The following is a 16,302-nucleotide window of genomic DNA, read 5'->3' on the forward strand; positions in this document are numbered from 1 at the left end:
TCAGCACCTCTACCGTGCTCTGACACTGTTGCACCCCTCTGTCCGATCTGGTGATTTATCGCGCTCTGCGATCTACCCTGCCCGGACCGTGATGCCCCAGGGCGTCGGCTGGCCAGATGTGGGAGGCTACTCTCCTGCACTTGGTCCTCTCCTGCCACCTGCACAACGGGTTCCGCACCAGAGTATCCGTGGACCCCAGGCTACTCGCGTGGAGGTCTTCCCTTCGCGTCACTACCAGCTGTCGGGCTACACCTACCTCCGCAGTACCGCATGGGACTGACGTAGACTTGCTTATTAGTGTTAGATGCATTCGCCGCGAGCCTGTGTGCCGCCTATGATGTCTTAGTCTATGTACTGAACACTGTGTAACGAACTCTATGCATGATCTCTTTTGTAAGATATGCCGACTACTATGTGGTATCTATCGTGCTGCTTTCGTTGTGCATGTTTCATCATGAATGATTCTTGTTTTTTACAATTCCTCAATGCTGAACTACCCCTGTTAAATATTAGCAGGATGGTTAGACCAGGTGGTCGTGGTCGTGGTGGCAACGCTCCACCACCGCCTGAGTACATGGCTGGTATGATCCAACAGCTTGAGATGAATCGCCAGTTCATGGAGAATATGATGGCTCAGTTTCCTCGCCCCAATATGAACCAGCAGCCAACCCCAGTGACTCTGCAGGATTTCATGCGCCTGAACCCAACTGTGTACCGCAGCTCAACTCAGCCTCTGGATGCTGATGACTGGCTCCGTGACATCACCTATGAGATGTAGTCTGCTGATGTAGCCCCTGCCAGCTATGTCACCTTTGCTTCCTTCTTCCTGAAAGGACCCGCAGCTCAATGGTGGGACAGCCACAGGCGTACACTGCCAGCTGGAACAATCATCACCTGGCCAGACTTCCAAGCTGCCTTCCGTGCTCGCTTCATTCCTCAGGGAGTCATGGACCGGAAGAAGCGTGAGTTCCGCAACCTCACCCAAGGCAACAAAACTGTGGAAGCTTATCAGCGGGAGTTTCTTGACTTGTCCCGCTATGCTGAAGAGGACATTGCAACTGATGCACGCAGACAGGAGAAGTTCCGGGATGGCCTTCAAGCTGACATCAAACTCGCACTTCTAGTGCATGATTTTGCTGATTTCGCCACTCTGGTGAACAAAGCCATCAATGTCAAAACTGGTCTGCAGGAATACCAGAGCTCTCACAGGCGCAACCGTGACACGGGCTCATCTTCGGGCCCGTCCTCGCAGAAGCGCAAGATATGGATTCCCAATAGCTTGTACCAACCGGATGCACCTACCCCAAGGCAGACCTATGCTGCACCTCGTCTGCCTACTCCTCCGACTAGGCGGCCAAGACTCCCAGCTCCACCACCACAAGCTCCTGTTCCCACTCCCAATAATGGATTGTGCTTCAGGTGTGGACAACCAGGGCATCGTGCTAGGGAATGCAACCAGAACCCGAATCAACTGGCCCTTCCAGCAACTGGCCGTGGAAGCAACCAGCCCCGCAGCAACAATGCCAAGTCTTATGGTCGTGTTCATGCCAACCACGTTGATCTGAGCGAAGCTCAAGACCAGCCTGCTACTGTGATGGGTACCCTCCTCGTAAATTCAGTACCAGCATCCGTTTTATTTGATACAGGTGCATCGCATTCATTCATGTCAGAAGGTTTTGCATGCTTGCACGACATTAAATGTGAGAACATGGATGCTTCACTATTAGTACACACCCCTGCGGGCCAATGTCGAACCTCCATGATTTGCAACGACGTCCCTGTAGAAATCGAAGGGCTGGAATTCCTTGTCTCTCCCATCGTACTGAAGTCCTATAGCATTGATCTCATTCTGGGAATGAATTGGTTAAAAGCGCATACTGCTTCTATAGTTTGCGCCACTAAGGTCGTCCATTTGCTACACCCTTCTGATGAAATAATAGCTTATCAAGCTCATCTAGTTCAGAACGCCGAGGCACGACTTTATGCCTTGAACGCGTTGAACGCTGCACCACTCGAGGGCATTGAAAACGTTTCCGTCGTTCGTGAATTCCAAGATGTATTCCCAGAAGAACTTCCAGGGATTCCCCCTGCTAGAGCTGTCGAATTCATCATCGACTTGAAACCCGGCACTACCCCTATAGCTAAACGACCCTACAAGATGCCGCCGCATGAACTCCTTGAGCTTAAGGAGGAAATCGACAAATCTCTTGTCAAAGGTTTCATTCGCCCAAGTTGCTCTCCTTGGGGAGCACCTTCTCTCTTTGTTAGGAAGAAGGATGGAACAAACCGATTGGTCCAAGACTACCGTCCTATAAACCAAGCTACCATTCAGAATAAATACCCTCTTCCTCGGATCAATGATCTTTATGATCAACTGGCTGGTTCATCAGTGTTCTCCAAACTCGACTTGAGGTTGGGTTACCACCAGATCCGTGTTCGTGAAGAGGACATCCCAAAAACCGCCTTCGTGACTCGGTATGGATCATACGAGTACACCGTCATGTCATTCGGCTTAACGAATGCTCCCGCCACCTTCTCTCGTCTGATGAATTATATATTCATGGATTACCTCGACAAGTTCGTCGTGGTTTATCTGGACGATATCCTTGTATTTTCCAAGAACGAGGAAGAACATGCTGGACATCTGCGTCTTGTGCTAGAGAAGCTTCGAGAACATCAACTGTATGCTAAGTATTCCAAGTGTGAATTCTGGCTCCCCGAAGTAACCTATCTTGGGCATGTCATCTCCAAGGATGGTATTGCCGTCAACCCTGAACGAGTTCAAGCTATTCTCGATTGGACTCCTCCGAAGAACGTCAAGCAAGTCCGAAGTTTCCTCGGTCTCGCCAGCTACTGCCGTCGATTCGTCGAGAACTTCTCCAAGATTGCCAGGCCCCTGACTAATCTGTTGCATAAGGGTGTCAAGTTTGACTGGACAGACAAGTGTCAGGAAAGTTTCCAGGCGCTCAAAGACAAGTTGACTTCTGCCCCCGTGCTTGCACCACCTGATACTAAGAAGGACTTCGTCATTTACTGCGACGCTTCCCGCCAAGGATTAGGCTGTGTCCTAATGCAGGAGCGCAGAGTGATTGCTTATGCCTCTCGTCAATTGCGCCCTCACGAAGAAAACTACCCGGTTCACGACCTCGAGCTTGCTGCTGTCATTCATGCACTGAAGCAGTGGCGACATTACCTTCTCGGTAATCGTTGCGAGATCTTCACCGACCATCAAAGTCTGAAGTATCTGTTTACTCAGCCAGATTTGAACCTACGCCAGCAGAGATGGATGGAGACTGTTGCATACTTTGACGTGGATATATCATATACCCCCGGCAAGGCTAATGTGATGGCTGATGCCTTGAGCCGCAAGTCTTACTGCAACCACCTCCAGGTTCATAAAGTTCAGCCCTCGCTTACCGAAGAATTTAGAAGGCTGAACCTCCATATTGTTCCCCCGGGATCACTCGCTCCCCCTCCCGAAGGTTTCCCCAAACAGAACCTCCATGTTGTTTCCAAGGGTTCTCTCAATACCCTGGTTGCGAAACCAGATCTTGTGGACACCATCAAATGGATACAGAAGTGTGACGATGAAGTCCTCAAGATTAAGCGCGACCTCAAAAGGGGAAAGCCCTCATTCTTCACGATCGCCAACGATGGCGCCTTGTATTTCAAAGGCCGCTTAGTGGTACCATGTTCGAAGAAAAACCTGGATAAGACTAAAAGGGTTATGTAAGAAGCCCATGATACGCCTCTGTCCATCCATCCTGGTAGTACAAAGATGTACCAGGATATTCGTCAAAGATTCTGGTGGTCTAATATGAAGCAGGACATTGCTCGTTATGTTGCTGAGTGTGACATTTGTCGCCGAATCAAAGCAGAGCATCAAAGGCCTGCTGGAACTCTGCAACCTATCTCTATTCCTGAATGGAAATGGGACCATGTTGAGATGGACTTCGTCACTGGATTTCCCAAATCGCAGAAAGGTAATGATGCTATTCTTGTCGTCATTGACCGGCTTTCCAAAGTTGCCCATTTCCTGGCGGTCAAAGAGACAATCACTGCTAGTCAGCTTGCTACTCTCTACATGGCTAGAATTGTTTCACTTCACGGTATCCCACTGGTTATCAGTTCAGACCGTGGCAGCTTATTCACTTCAAGGTTTTGGGCGAGTTTCCAAGAAGCTATGGGGACTCATCTGTCGTTCAGTACTGCGTTCCATCCTCAATCGCAAGGGCAAGTTGAACGTGTCAACCAAGTTCTCGAAGACATGCTTCGAGCTTGTGTAATCTCATTCGGCAAGAAATGGGAGGAATCTCTTCCATATGCTGAGTTCTCTTATAATAATAGCTATCAAGCTAGTCTGAAGATGTCCCCCTTCGAAGTGCTATATGGACGAAAGTGTCGAACCCCTCTGAACTGGTCAGAAACTGGGGAACGCCCATTCTTCGGTCCGGATATTATCCAACAGGCCGAAGAACAAGTTCGCATTATTCGCGAGAATCTCAAGACTGCTCAGTCACGTCAGAAAAGTCAGTATGACCGTCATCACCAAGACATGGTCTATCAACCTGGCGAAAAGGCTTATCTTCGAGTTACCCCAATGAAGGGTGCTCACCGCTTCGGGATCAAGGGCAAGCTAGCTCCTCGCTATATCGGTCCCTTCACTATTCTCGAAAGGCGTGGAAAGGTGGCATATCAACTGGAGCTTCCGCCGAACCTTTCTCAGGTTCACGATGTGTTCCATGTGTCACAACTCCGCCGTTGCTTCAAGGATCCAATCCGAGCGGTGGATCATGAAGTGCTCGAATTGCAACAGGACCTCTCTTATAAAGAGCATCCGGTCCGCATTCTCGACCAAGCTGAACGCCGCACACGTCAGAAGGCGATCAAGTTCCTCAAAGTCCAGTGGTCGAATCACTCTGAAGACGAAGCCACCTGGGAACGCGAGGATCGTCTGCGTGATGAATACCCCGCACTCTTTCCTTCTACCTCCTAAATCTCGGGACGAGATTTCTTGTAGTGGAGGAGAATTGTGACGCCCGGATAATTAAGCTACAGTGATTCCCCGCTAATGATGCCACGTCACCACGGTTACTGTGATAAACTCTCGATAGATCAGAACCGAAACAAATTCAAAATTTAAATAAAAGAAAACAATAAAAGTTTTCAAAAAAAAAATTTAAAACAAAAATGTTCGGTGGTTGCCAAATATTACAAAGATAATTATGGTGTAAGGTTCACAATTTTATAAAATGCCTAAGTGTTTATAAATAAATAAAAACAGAAAAGAAAATAAATAAAAGGAAAACAGAAAACAATACAAAAAAAGAAGAGAAACCCCCCCCTGGCCAAACTGGGCCAAGCCCACCTGGCCCAGCCGGCCAGCCCCTGGCCCGGCCCACCCCCTCACTCCCATAACCCCCCCCCCCCCCCCGGTCGGCGGAAACCCTAGCCGACCCCCATTCCCCCCCGATCCCCTTCTCCTCCCTCCCCCGCCGATCTGGATCGGGATCCGCCCGATCCCGTCGCCCCCGACGCCGGCGCCCCACCCCACCGGCGCTCGTCCTCCTCCCCTCCTCCCCGACCGGCCGCGCAGGACGCCCGAACCCCCCCCCCCCCTCGTCGCCTCGGGACCGTCCCCGACTCCCACCTCGCCGGATCCGCATCGCCGGACGGCCGCCACCTCGACCTCCTCCCCGCCGGACGCCCCCGACCGCCCCGAGCCCGTTTCCGAGACCCCACGCGTCCCCCCCCCCGTGAGCTCTTCCCTCCCCTGCTTCGCTCTGTAGCCGTAGGGGTCGACCCCCGCGCTCGATCGCCATGGCCGGAGCTCGCTCCGGCGCCGCGCTCGTCGCGCTCCGGCTCGCGCCGGCTCGCCGCGCCCCACGTACCCCCCTCCCCTCGCGCCTCCTCCGCTCGGTCGAGGCCCCCCCTCCTCTTCCCCCTCGTTCCCCTCCGTACCCGAGCGCCCCCGTCGCGGATCTCGTCGCCGGCGCCCTTCCAGTGACCAAATGGTCACGGGGCCGAGCCCCTTGTGCTCAGCGCGTCGCGCAGCCCCCTGGCCTTCCCGTTAGCCCCGTAGCGCGATCCCGACGCGGTCCCGAATCCCACCGCCGCCTCCGCCGCTCGCCGGCGTCGTTTCCGGCCAAGTCCGGCCGTGCCTCTGCCACCGTTGGACGCGGCATCCCCTCCACGTTCGAACGCACCCACCCGCGGCCATTTTTGCCGCCGGACGGCGAATCCCGGCGAGGTCCGGCGCCCCTCCGCCGCGGGAACGCTCCCCGGAGCTCCCCAACGCCGGCCGCCGACGTGGCCGACCTGGGGCCACCCCTGGGTCACTGACCCGTGGGCCCTAGGGGCCCGGCCGGCCTGTTGACCCGGTCAGCCTTGCTGACTGGACCGGCCATGCCACTGACCGCAGCCCCCCCCCCAGAATGTTAAAAATAAAAATAAATGATAATTAAAATATTAATTAATTAATTAAGTAAATACTTAATTTAATTAATCCTGATTAATTAACCTAATGGCTAATTAACCTAATTAACTATTGTTAATTAACTAACAGAGTATGACGAACGGGACCCACCTGTCAGGTTGACCAAGTCAACCCTGTTGACTGCTGACGTCAGCATGACATCATGCTGACATCATAAATTCGTTTTTCGAATTAAATAATTAATTAATTAAATTCCAGAAATTAATAAAATCTTTAGAAAATCATATCTTTTAATCCGTAACTCGGATTAAAATATTCTCAACATGAAAGTTGCTCAGAACGACGAGACGAATTCGGATACGCAGTCCGTTCGTCCGCCACGCATCCCTAACCTATCAAACTCGCAACTTTCCCCCTCCGGTTCACCAGTCCGAAAACGCGAAACACCGGGGATACTTTCCCGGATGTTATCCCCCTTCACCGGTATCACCTACTACCGCGTTAGGGCACCTCTAACGCCGTAACTTGTCATGTCATGCATCACTATGCATATGCTTGCATTATATTTATTGTTTCTTCCCCCTCTTCTCTCTCTAGACACCGAGACCGACGCCGCTGCTACCCCGTACGACTACGGTGTTGACGACCCCTCTCTCCTGCCAGAGCAACCAGGCAAGCCCCCCCTTTGATCACCAGATATCGCCTACTCTTCTCTATACTGCTTGCATTAGAGTAGTGTAGCATGTTACTGCTTCCCGTTAATCCCATACTGATGCATAGCCTGTCCTTGCTACTACTGTTGTTACCTTTACCTGCAATCCTAATGCTTAGTATAGGATGCTAGTTTATCATCAGTGGCCCTACATCCTTGTCCGTCTGCCATGCTATTCTATCGGGCCGTGATCACTCGGGAGTTGATCACGGGTATATACTATTTACTTTATACATGATACATGTGGTGACTAAAGACGGGTCGGCTTGAGGAGCACCCGCGAGTGGATCTTTGAGGCGGAGCGACAGGGCAGGTTCCGACCACCTAGGAGAGAGGTGGGCCTGGCCCTGGTCGGCGTTCGCGGATACTTAACACGCTTAACGAGATCTGGGTATTTGATCTGAGTTTGGCCATTTGGTCTATACGCACTAACCATCTACGCGGGAGTAGTTATGGGTATCCCGGCGTCGTGGTATCAGCCGAAGCCTTCTTGACGTCAGCGACGGAGCGGCGCGCGCTGGATTGGACTGGAACGCCACTAGGCTAGGTCTGCTTCCGGCCGCCCACGCAACGTGCAGGTGTGCTAAGGGCGATGGGCCCAGACCCCTGGGCGCTTAGGTTTAGACCGGCGTGCTGACCTCTCTGTTGGTCTAGGTGGGGCTGCGACGTGTTGATCTTCCGAGGCCGGGCATGACCCAGGAAAGTGTGTCCGGCCAAATGGGATCGAGCGTGTTGGGGTATGTGGTGCACCCCTGCAGGGAAGTTAATCTATTCGAATAGCCGTGATCTTCGGTAACAGGACGACTTGGAGTTGTACCTTGACCTTATGACAACTAGAACCGGATACTTAATAAAACACACCCTTCCAAGTGCCAGATACAACCGGTGGTCGCTCTCTCACAGGGCGACGAGGGGAGGATCATCGGTTAGGGTTATGCTATGCGATGCTACTTGGAGGACTTCAGTCTACTCCCTTCTACATGCTGCAAGACGGAGGCTGCCAGAAGCGTAGTCTTCGATAGGACTAGCTATCCCCCTCTTATTCCGGCATTCTGCAGTCCAGTCCACATATGATACCCTTACTCCATTTGATACCCATGCATATGTAGTGTAGCTTCTTGCTTGCGAGTACTTTGGATGAGTACTCACGGTTGCTTTCTCCTTCTTTTCCCTCTATCCCTTCTACCTGGTTGTCGCAACCAGATGTTGGAGCCCAGGAGCCAGACGCCACCGTCGACGACGACCCCTACACCGGAGGTGCCTACTACTACGTGATGCCCGCTGACGACGACCAGGAGTAGTTAGGAGGATCCCAGGCAGGAGGCCTGCGCCTCTTTCGATCTGTATCCCAGTTTGTGCTAGCCTTCTTAAGGCAAATTTTTTTAACTTATGTCTGTACTCAGATATTGTTGCTTCCGCTGACTCGTCTATGATCGAGCTCATGTATTCGAGCCCTCGAGGCCCTTGGCTTGTAATATGATGCTTGTATGACTTATTTTATTTGTAGAGTCGTGTTGTGATATCTTCCCGTGAGTCCCTGATCTTGATCATACATGTTTGCGTGTATGATTAGTGTACGATTAAATCGGGGGCGTCACATTACCATTGGCCATTAGGTTTTTGAACTGAGATTTGAAAATCAGGATTACCTATATGATTCGGGTCAATGTCATGTGTTGCTCCTATACCTATTTTTAACCCAAGGATTTTGTAGGATTTTTTTCTGTAAACTAGGGTTGATCCCTTAAGAGTTGAGGTTACAAACACCCTCCTAACCATTCAACCACATGTTGCCATATTGGTTCCCATAGGATCTCAATCCTTATGAATGTCGCTTTGCAATTGATATCAAAGCAATGGTGTCACTGTATTCCGAAGGACTGTCATCTAAGGCCTAGTTTTATACTCCTTCCGTGATCAATGACACTTATTTTGGGACGCAGGATGTACAAAGTTAACGTCCAAGCCTCATTTTTCACTCGGTTCATGATTTGCAAATTGATATCAAAGCAATGGTGTCACTGTATTCCGAAGGACTGTCATCTGAGTCCCACCTCGCCGGCCGAAGGGGACGACGACCAGCTTATATACTCAGCTCCCATCGGCACATTGAACTCCTCTGATTACTACCCGTCGATGTGCCGCGTCGATGCTGCCCTATTGGGCCTGGTTTCCACGGCGTGCTCCGAAACGCCTGTCGTAATCGCCCGGTGGGCTTGATAACGACGGGCTTACTAAGACACGCTGTGGACGGGCAGGCAATTTTTTTATGTAAAATATTTTTTACGCTTTTCTAAACTAGACTAACACCCAGTGTGCTGTAAACCAAGTTTTTGCTAAAAAAGTAACACGCAGTGTGCTGCCATAGTTTAGTGTACAAAAACTTAACGACGACACGATTACATGATTACATATAACTATTCGGCAACAAAAAAATCATGTAAACAAAAAAAGACTGATTATATAATATTTATGAAACAAAATATCATGTGGACATAAAAAACATTTGGAAAAGTGCCGAGTCTATTACATATAACTATTCGGAAGCAGAGTCTATTACATAAAATTTATAAGCAAGTGCGCAAAGCGTTTGGAAAATATAGTCCTCCAGTACCACCCAATCACATGCAAAACTCCTCCGTGCCGCATCTATTTCTTCTTCTTTGATATCTGAATAACTTTGTTTTTCACTTCATCAAGCTTGTTTCTTTCCGAAAAGATAAGTTGCGCAATCATTAACTCTCTCGAATCATCAATTGAGCTCTGAAAAAAAATGGTGTTAGCACAACGTTCATTGTACATCGTAGTCCAAACATGACTTGCGTACCTGTGAAAATAAGCCTGTCCATTTGTCACCATCCCAATATTGAAAGCATCGAAGGAGAAATATTCCACACGAATTCCTAGTGCATACAATTTACGAAGATTAAATATCTACTGTACATACAAGACCGACATTCTGTCAGAGTAAGAACTCACCCATCATGTTGTTTTGGCATGTCATACGTTTTAATAGGCCAATTGGAAACATCCGGATAATTCACAATTCCGGTTGCATTTGCTTCTTGGATATCTTCTGCTAGTTGTTTTCTCTAAAGATATAATAAACATGGTGGAAAGAATGTCATTCAGTGTACTAAAGAAAACGAATGTTAACAAATGCACATTTGAAAGTTAAACCTACCAGGTCCTCAACGAGTTCTCTAGTAACACTGTCAAGTTTTTCGGTCATCAACGAGTCAAAAACCTGAAACTCTCTCTTCCCGCTATGCATGACGACAGTAATTCAGTGATTATTTTGCTTGTTTAGAGGAATGTAAGTCTGCATCACAAGGACCATAAAACACAATCATCACATACTATCGTATGTATGTACCGTGTTAACAATCAAACTTACCTTTGATTTTTTGAAATACTCGTCCTCACATCTGTTCACGGGTCCATTACTATGCGACTCTGCTTCATAATCGTTACCGGCGGTCTTCTTTCCGGATCTAATGTGAAGCAACCAATGTATCCTCCAAGTTGTCAACATGAAACGATCATCATTAACTTTGTCGACCAAAAATGATGAGTATGCATTAATTACCTATAAATATTGTGTTAGATTTAACAATGGTATTTTCAAATCAATTGTAAAACAATATATGAAATTAACTTACGTCGCCACTTAGCCACTCATGGTTAATAATCTGACAAGCTCTCCACACAGTGAGACCTTCTTCCATGCCATCATTGAAAATTTCTGTTTTGGCATGTTTTTGTGAATGCTCATGCGCGCGCACGTACTTGATGGACGCTTTCACCACATCATACTCATCACCAGATTTGTTAACACCACCATTTTAGAACAATTCTGTAACGCACAACTCAAATAATTATAAACGCAAATACATAAATAATTATTACACAATAACAATTAGAAACACAAAAAACTTACTTCCTTTGGCAGAACGTTTTGCACGTTTGTTCGGTTTAGGGACCACATAAGGAGACTTGACATGTTGTGATCCTTTGCGCTTGCGCCTGCCAGTAACCTCCTCCACTTCCTCTTGTACTCCTTGAGAACCAAGCAACGCATGCGATGCGATTTCGTCCGTCTCTAAAGATGTGGCAGCTTTTTCATCTGATACTTCTGGTACTTGGGTAGGATCATCCATATCACCCTTGAAACTATCGCAGTACTCAGGTGTGCAGTAAAAAGGTGTGTTTCCACTAGAAGTTACATCAACGCCGTCATCATCCTTTTGCAAATTCATTTTGGAAGGTGTGCGGAACCGGTATGAATCATCTTTTTGATATACAAACTCTTTTTTCGGACGTCCACCATCGTTTGAAGACTCATTAATGCCTCCGTACAAATTCTCTTCGTCCTCTTCCAGGTTACTGGGTTTGTAGGAGACGCCGGTTTTGTTCAGTTTCTCAATCATCCTCTGCAAGAAAACATTTCATCTTAGTTCTTCAATTCACTGATGGACATTAAAGTGACGTGCTCAAGTGTTACCTGTGCGCATAACTCTGGCAAACGAAGCATTTCCTTCCGAAGCTCATTCATCTCACTCAAAATCCGGTCCATAGTAGGCTTCTGGCTCGAAGCCTCTGAGGTACTGCCCTCTTTCCTCGTTCCAGTAACGTTAGATTTTTTGCTACTAGCTTTCTTGGTTTTTTTAGCTTCTTCTTCCGCAATTTTTTTCAGCCTATACTCCTCTGTAATGTTGTCATCAATCTACAAGTGCAACAAGAGAATTATACATACAAACCATATGCACACTTTACTTTATTTCATAAATGTAAAAAAAACATGATTACTAGGATTACCATCCCAACACCACGACCATATTCATAGTCGTATTTGTCTCTTCTCACAGCCATATCTTCCGTCCAGTTCCTCATCAGCGAGCTCAACAATGCCAACGGATCATATTTTGGACCGGTGATTGGTTGCACCTTCTCCCAGTATAGGTACTGCAAAACACATAAACTAATTAAATTACATGTTCTTCCGTGACATTTTATAACAAAAGTGTTGAAATTAATAAATACAACGTACTTGCAAAAGGGCGAGGTTCCCCTGGGGCCACTGCCTAACATGGCCGTCCTGCAGAAGCTTACCAATCTCCGATAAACAGAATCGTGAAGTGAATGCATTCCAGTTGAACTTCCTTATCAACTTAATATTTTGCACTAAGGCATAGTATTTTTTCGGAACGTATTCATGAGACACTGGAGCAATTATAGTTCCTAAGAGAACTAGAAATGTCATCCGAATAAAGTCATCATCAGTGCTCTTATTCTTCACAATCTTTTCTATGAGATCATCAATCATGATCTTATTTTTCTTGCTAACAAAACTAACATGTATTTTTTTGGTTGCTTTTTCTCCTTCAGTACTAAGAAACCCAAAAACATCCACTCCATTGTTTTTCCAACCAAATATGGAGTCATCATCAGGCCTTAGTGAAATAAGAGCTTTACATCCAGCAGTACTTCCAGAACTCTCTTCAACCATGAATTTTTTGCTACTCGGATTGTAACCTTGGAGTAAAAAGTGAAGCAAAAAATCACGCATCTTTATCGATGGTATTCTAAACATGCCCTGCATATCCGTTTCATAAAACCTGAATTTCTGACTGGGTGACAGTTTGTCAACTAGGCTAACCCACTTTTGAACAGAACATGGAATCACACCGTCGATATTCATACTGCATCAAATAGATTTCGTCACATACCATCATACTGCTATGAGCCTCGTCGTATAAAAAACTGGAAAAAAAACTTACACGACGGCGACAGCGACGGTGGGAGAGGCACCGGCGGCGTATAGAGGGCGACGGGTCAGGAGACGCAAGCCGGCGCGGGCGCACCGACGACGTTTGTACGGTGGGGCGACGGTGGGAGAGGCACCGGCAGCGTATAGAGGGCGACAGGTCAGGTCAGGGCAGGCCGGCGCGGCCGCACCGGCGCCGTTTTGGAGTGTGGGGCGACGGGCGTCGTACGCTGGCAGCACGTGCAGATCGCGGCGGCGGCGAGACGGGCTGACGTAGAAGGAAAATTTGCATGCACGTCGGCTAACGACGTCGCCCGAGCGCTGATTGCGGCGTCGTTGTTAGTGGGACGGCCCCATGCACGCATGCACGTCGGTTAGCGAGACGGCCGGCGTTTTTTTTGTGCAGGGCCTCATTTTTTTAACTAAATAAAATAGGCACTTTTTTTAACTGTATCAAATTTTTTTACCTTAACCAATTTTTTTAACTTAGCCAAACGTGCCCAATTTTATTAACTTAATCAAATAGGCTCTTTTTTTAACTTAGCCAAATGGGTCCAATTTTTTTCCACGTGCTACTGTGCCCTAGCAGGGCACGCACGCAAAAATTTGTCCCGTTTCGAGTCCGTATGGATTTTCTACGATTTTCCGGGCCGAAAACCCAGAAAATACTGCCCGGACGTGACGCAACATGCGTTCGTTGTCGGATTTCGTTCATTTTGGCCGTGGGGTGCTCGGGTGGGGCCCCACACGCGCTGGCAAAAGTTGGGTGCAATCCGTCAAACCGCTCAGGTACTTGCTGTGGAAGGGGGTGATTTCGGTATGGCCGGAGGGGACCCTCGGTCGCACGTCTCCGCTTCGCATCCGCCAAACGTGCCCAATTTTTTTCCACGTGCTACTGTGCCCTAGCAGGGCACGCACGCAAAAATTTGTCCCGTTTCGAGTCCGTATGGATTTTCTACGATTTTCCGGAAAATATTTAAAATGATGGGTTTACAAATATTTAAAAATATTCCAGAAAATTCATAAATGCTAATGAATTTAAAACTATTTCAGATAATGTTAATGAATTCAAAAATTATCGGATTCATAAATATTAACGAATTATAAATATTCTCTGGTTCATAAATTTAAAGAATTTAAAAATATTTATGAATCTTTTTAATTTAACAAATTCTTGTATTCATATATAACAAATTCATATATGTTAACAAATTCTTGTATTCATATATGTTAATGAATTCTTGTATTTTATTTGTTATATCTCACCTTTTTAATTCTTGTATTTTATTCATATATGTTAAAAAAATAAAAAATAAATTCTTGTATTCATATATTTTAATTTTGTTATTCATATATAAAACAAAAAATATAACAAATTCTTGTATTCATATATGTTAATGAATTTAAAAATATTCTCTGATTCATAAATGTTAATGAATTTAATAATATTTCAGAAAATGTTAATGAATTAAAATATCTCACCTTTTTAATTTTTTTTGTTTTTTATTTGTTGTATTTTTTATTTCAAAATTTCAATTTTTTTCATCCACCGGCTTTACTATATGGACATATTTAAACAAAATCTGAACATTTCTAAAACACTTTATAAACATTTAGATACACTTTTTATTTTTTATTTTATGTGTTTTCATGATTTTTTTATTCTACAATTTTTCGATAATTGCATACCTTATTCTGTGCTATGTATATTTGATGCAAATTTTTTAAATATATTGTGAACATTTTTATGCATGGGTTGGAAAAATTTCAATTTTTCTCAAAATAAGCGTTCAATATTTAGCTAATTTTTTGAACAAACTTTGAAGACAAATTTAAACAAGACTCGAACAAACTAGATTGAACATAGAGATATTTTACATAGTCCATTCAACAATACCGAAACCAAATGAGTTTTTTCGAACCTAAACTATACATAGTTCATACTTAGAACATTTAAAAAAAAAACTACTCCTCCTCGTCGTCGCTAGCCAACAGATTGACGACCTCCGCGCCGTCAGTGCCGTCACCCCCGCCGTCGTCGTCATCGTCGTCGCTGACCTGGGCTAACCGCTCCCAGTCGATGACGTCGTCGTCCGACGACTCCGACGCCTCCGCCTCCGCCTGCGGGACCACTGGCGGAATCGCCGCCGCCGCCTGGATCGCTGCCGCCTGCTCGGCGGCCTCCCTTGCAGCCGCCGCCGCCTCTGCAGCCGCCGCTGCAGCCGCCGACGCGCGCAGGGCGACGAGGTAACCCGGCGTATCGTCGGGATCGCCATCCTCCCGAAGAACCAACTGCTCCGGCGGCAGTTCCACCTCCGGCGGGGCGGGGGGATCGGCGGGCGCCGGCACAGGTGGTGGAGGAGCCTGACGGCCGCGCGCTGCTGGACGGGGGCGCGGGACAAGAAGGCGGCGACGGTCGCCGATGAGGTCAGGCGTGACGCCGGACTCCGCCAGCCGGTACGCGCCGATGACGGCGGCGTAGTCTTTGCCGTCCCAGAACGCATGACGGCCGGCGATGTTGTTGCGGCCGCCGGTCCGCTTCTCCTCCGCGGTGGCGCCGGGCCCGCGCGTCGGGTAGCCGTCCTTGTCGAGTTTCCAGTCGTGCGGAAGACGGCAACCCGGCGGCACGAGGAGCCCGAACCGGTAAAGCTCCTCCGTCTCCGGCGTGCTCAGGCTCGACGGCCACGCGCTGGGTCCGTCGTCGCCGCCGGTGCCGGAGCTGCTGCCGCTGTGGAACGACATGTCGCCGGCGGCCTTTTGGGAGGTGGAGACGGGAGAGGAGCGGTGTTTGCGGCGACGGGCGGGGAGGAGCGGTGTTTGCGGCGACGGGCGGACGGGGGTGAGATTTATAGGGAGACGGCGGGGCAGCGGGCGGACGGGTGGTTGGGCTATCAATTCGACGGCAGTCGAGGGCGGCGGCGCGGCAGACGAGGGGACGGGGCGGCGGGGCGGCAGACGAGGGGACGGACGGGACGGGGCGGCGGGCCGCAGTTCACGCGCCACGACGCGCTTTCACCGGGCGACGCGCGGTTTGACCACCGACGTGGTAAAAATAACGTACGTCGCCACAGAAAAAAAAACGTACACGTACGTACGTCGACGGGCCGCGCGGGTACGTCGCGGGGGCGGGACTGGGGGAGGGGCAGGGGCAATGACCATCCTACCCTTTTTTAAGTTTTCAGACGAAGGGGTATAGGACGATCTGGACCGTTGATGTTTCCAGGGGGTTGTACCGAAGAAAAAGTGTATCATGATATGATACTACACCCTCTCTTTCTTCATTTAATACTATGCCACCTCATCAAAATTGTCTAGTTGGCATGCATGATACTAACTATGATACTACCATTACGACCAGCCTAATGGGCTGTTGCAGTGACCAGTTGA

At 48.2% G+C, this 16,302-nt stretch overlaps 1 protein-coding gene across 1 annotated transcript; it reads right to left on the reverse strand.

The window, feature by feature from the left end:
- Nucleotides 1-11,601: 11,601 nt before the first annotated feature.
- On the reverse strand, nt 11,602-12,474 carry LOC147974742 (uncharacterized). Its single transcript, XM_087519543.1, has 3 exons — nt 12,199-12,474; nt 11,967-12,113; nt 11,602-11,874 (listed from the first exon to the last, which is right to left on the reverse strand). Exons 1-3 carry the CDS (start codon nt 12,472-12,474, stop codon nt 11,602-11,604), a joined length of 696 nt encoding a protein of 231 aa, XP_087375669.1.
- Between the last annotated feature and the right edge of the window lie 3,828 nt (nt 12,475-16,302).

The sequence above is a fragment of the Triticum urartu genome, chromosome 4A (assembly GCF_056163025.1).
Source record: "Triticum urartu cultivar PI428250 chromosome 4A, HENAU_Tu73, whole genome shotgun sequence".
NCBI classification, from domain to species: Eukaryota; Viridiplantae; Streptophyta; class Magnoliopsida; order Poales; family Poaceae; genus Triticum; species Triticum urartu.

What these genes read in the sequence shown, in the direction of transcription:
- LOC147974742 (XM_087519543.1), bottom strand. Translation starts at nt 12,474, where the DNA reads ATGATTGATGATCTCATAGAAAAGATTGTGAAGAATAAGAGCACTGAT. An exon ending in GGAACCTCGCCCTTTTGCAA is followed by an intron (nt 12,114 to 12,198) that starts GTACGTTGTATT and finishes TGTGTTTTGCAG; the next exon opens with TACCTATACTGGGAGAAGGT. An exon ending in ATGGTCGTGGTGTTGGGATG is followed by an intron (nt 11,875 to 11,966) that starts GTAATCCTAGTA and finishes TTGCACTTGTAG; the next exon opens with ATTGATGACAACATTACAGA.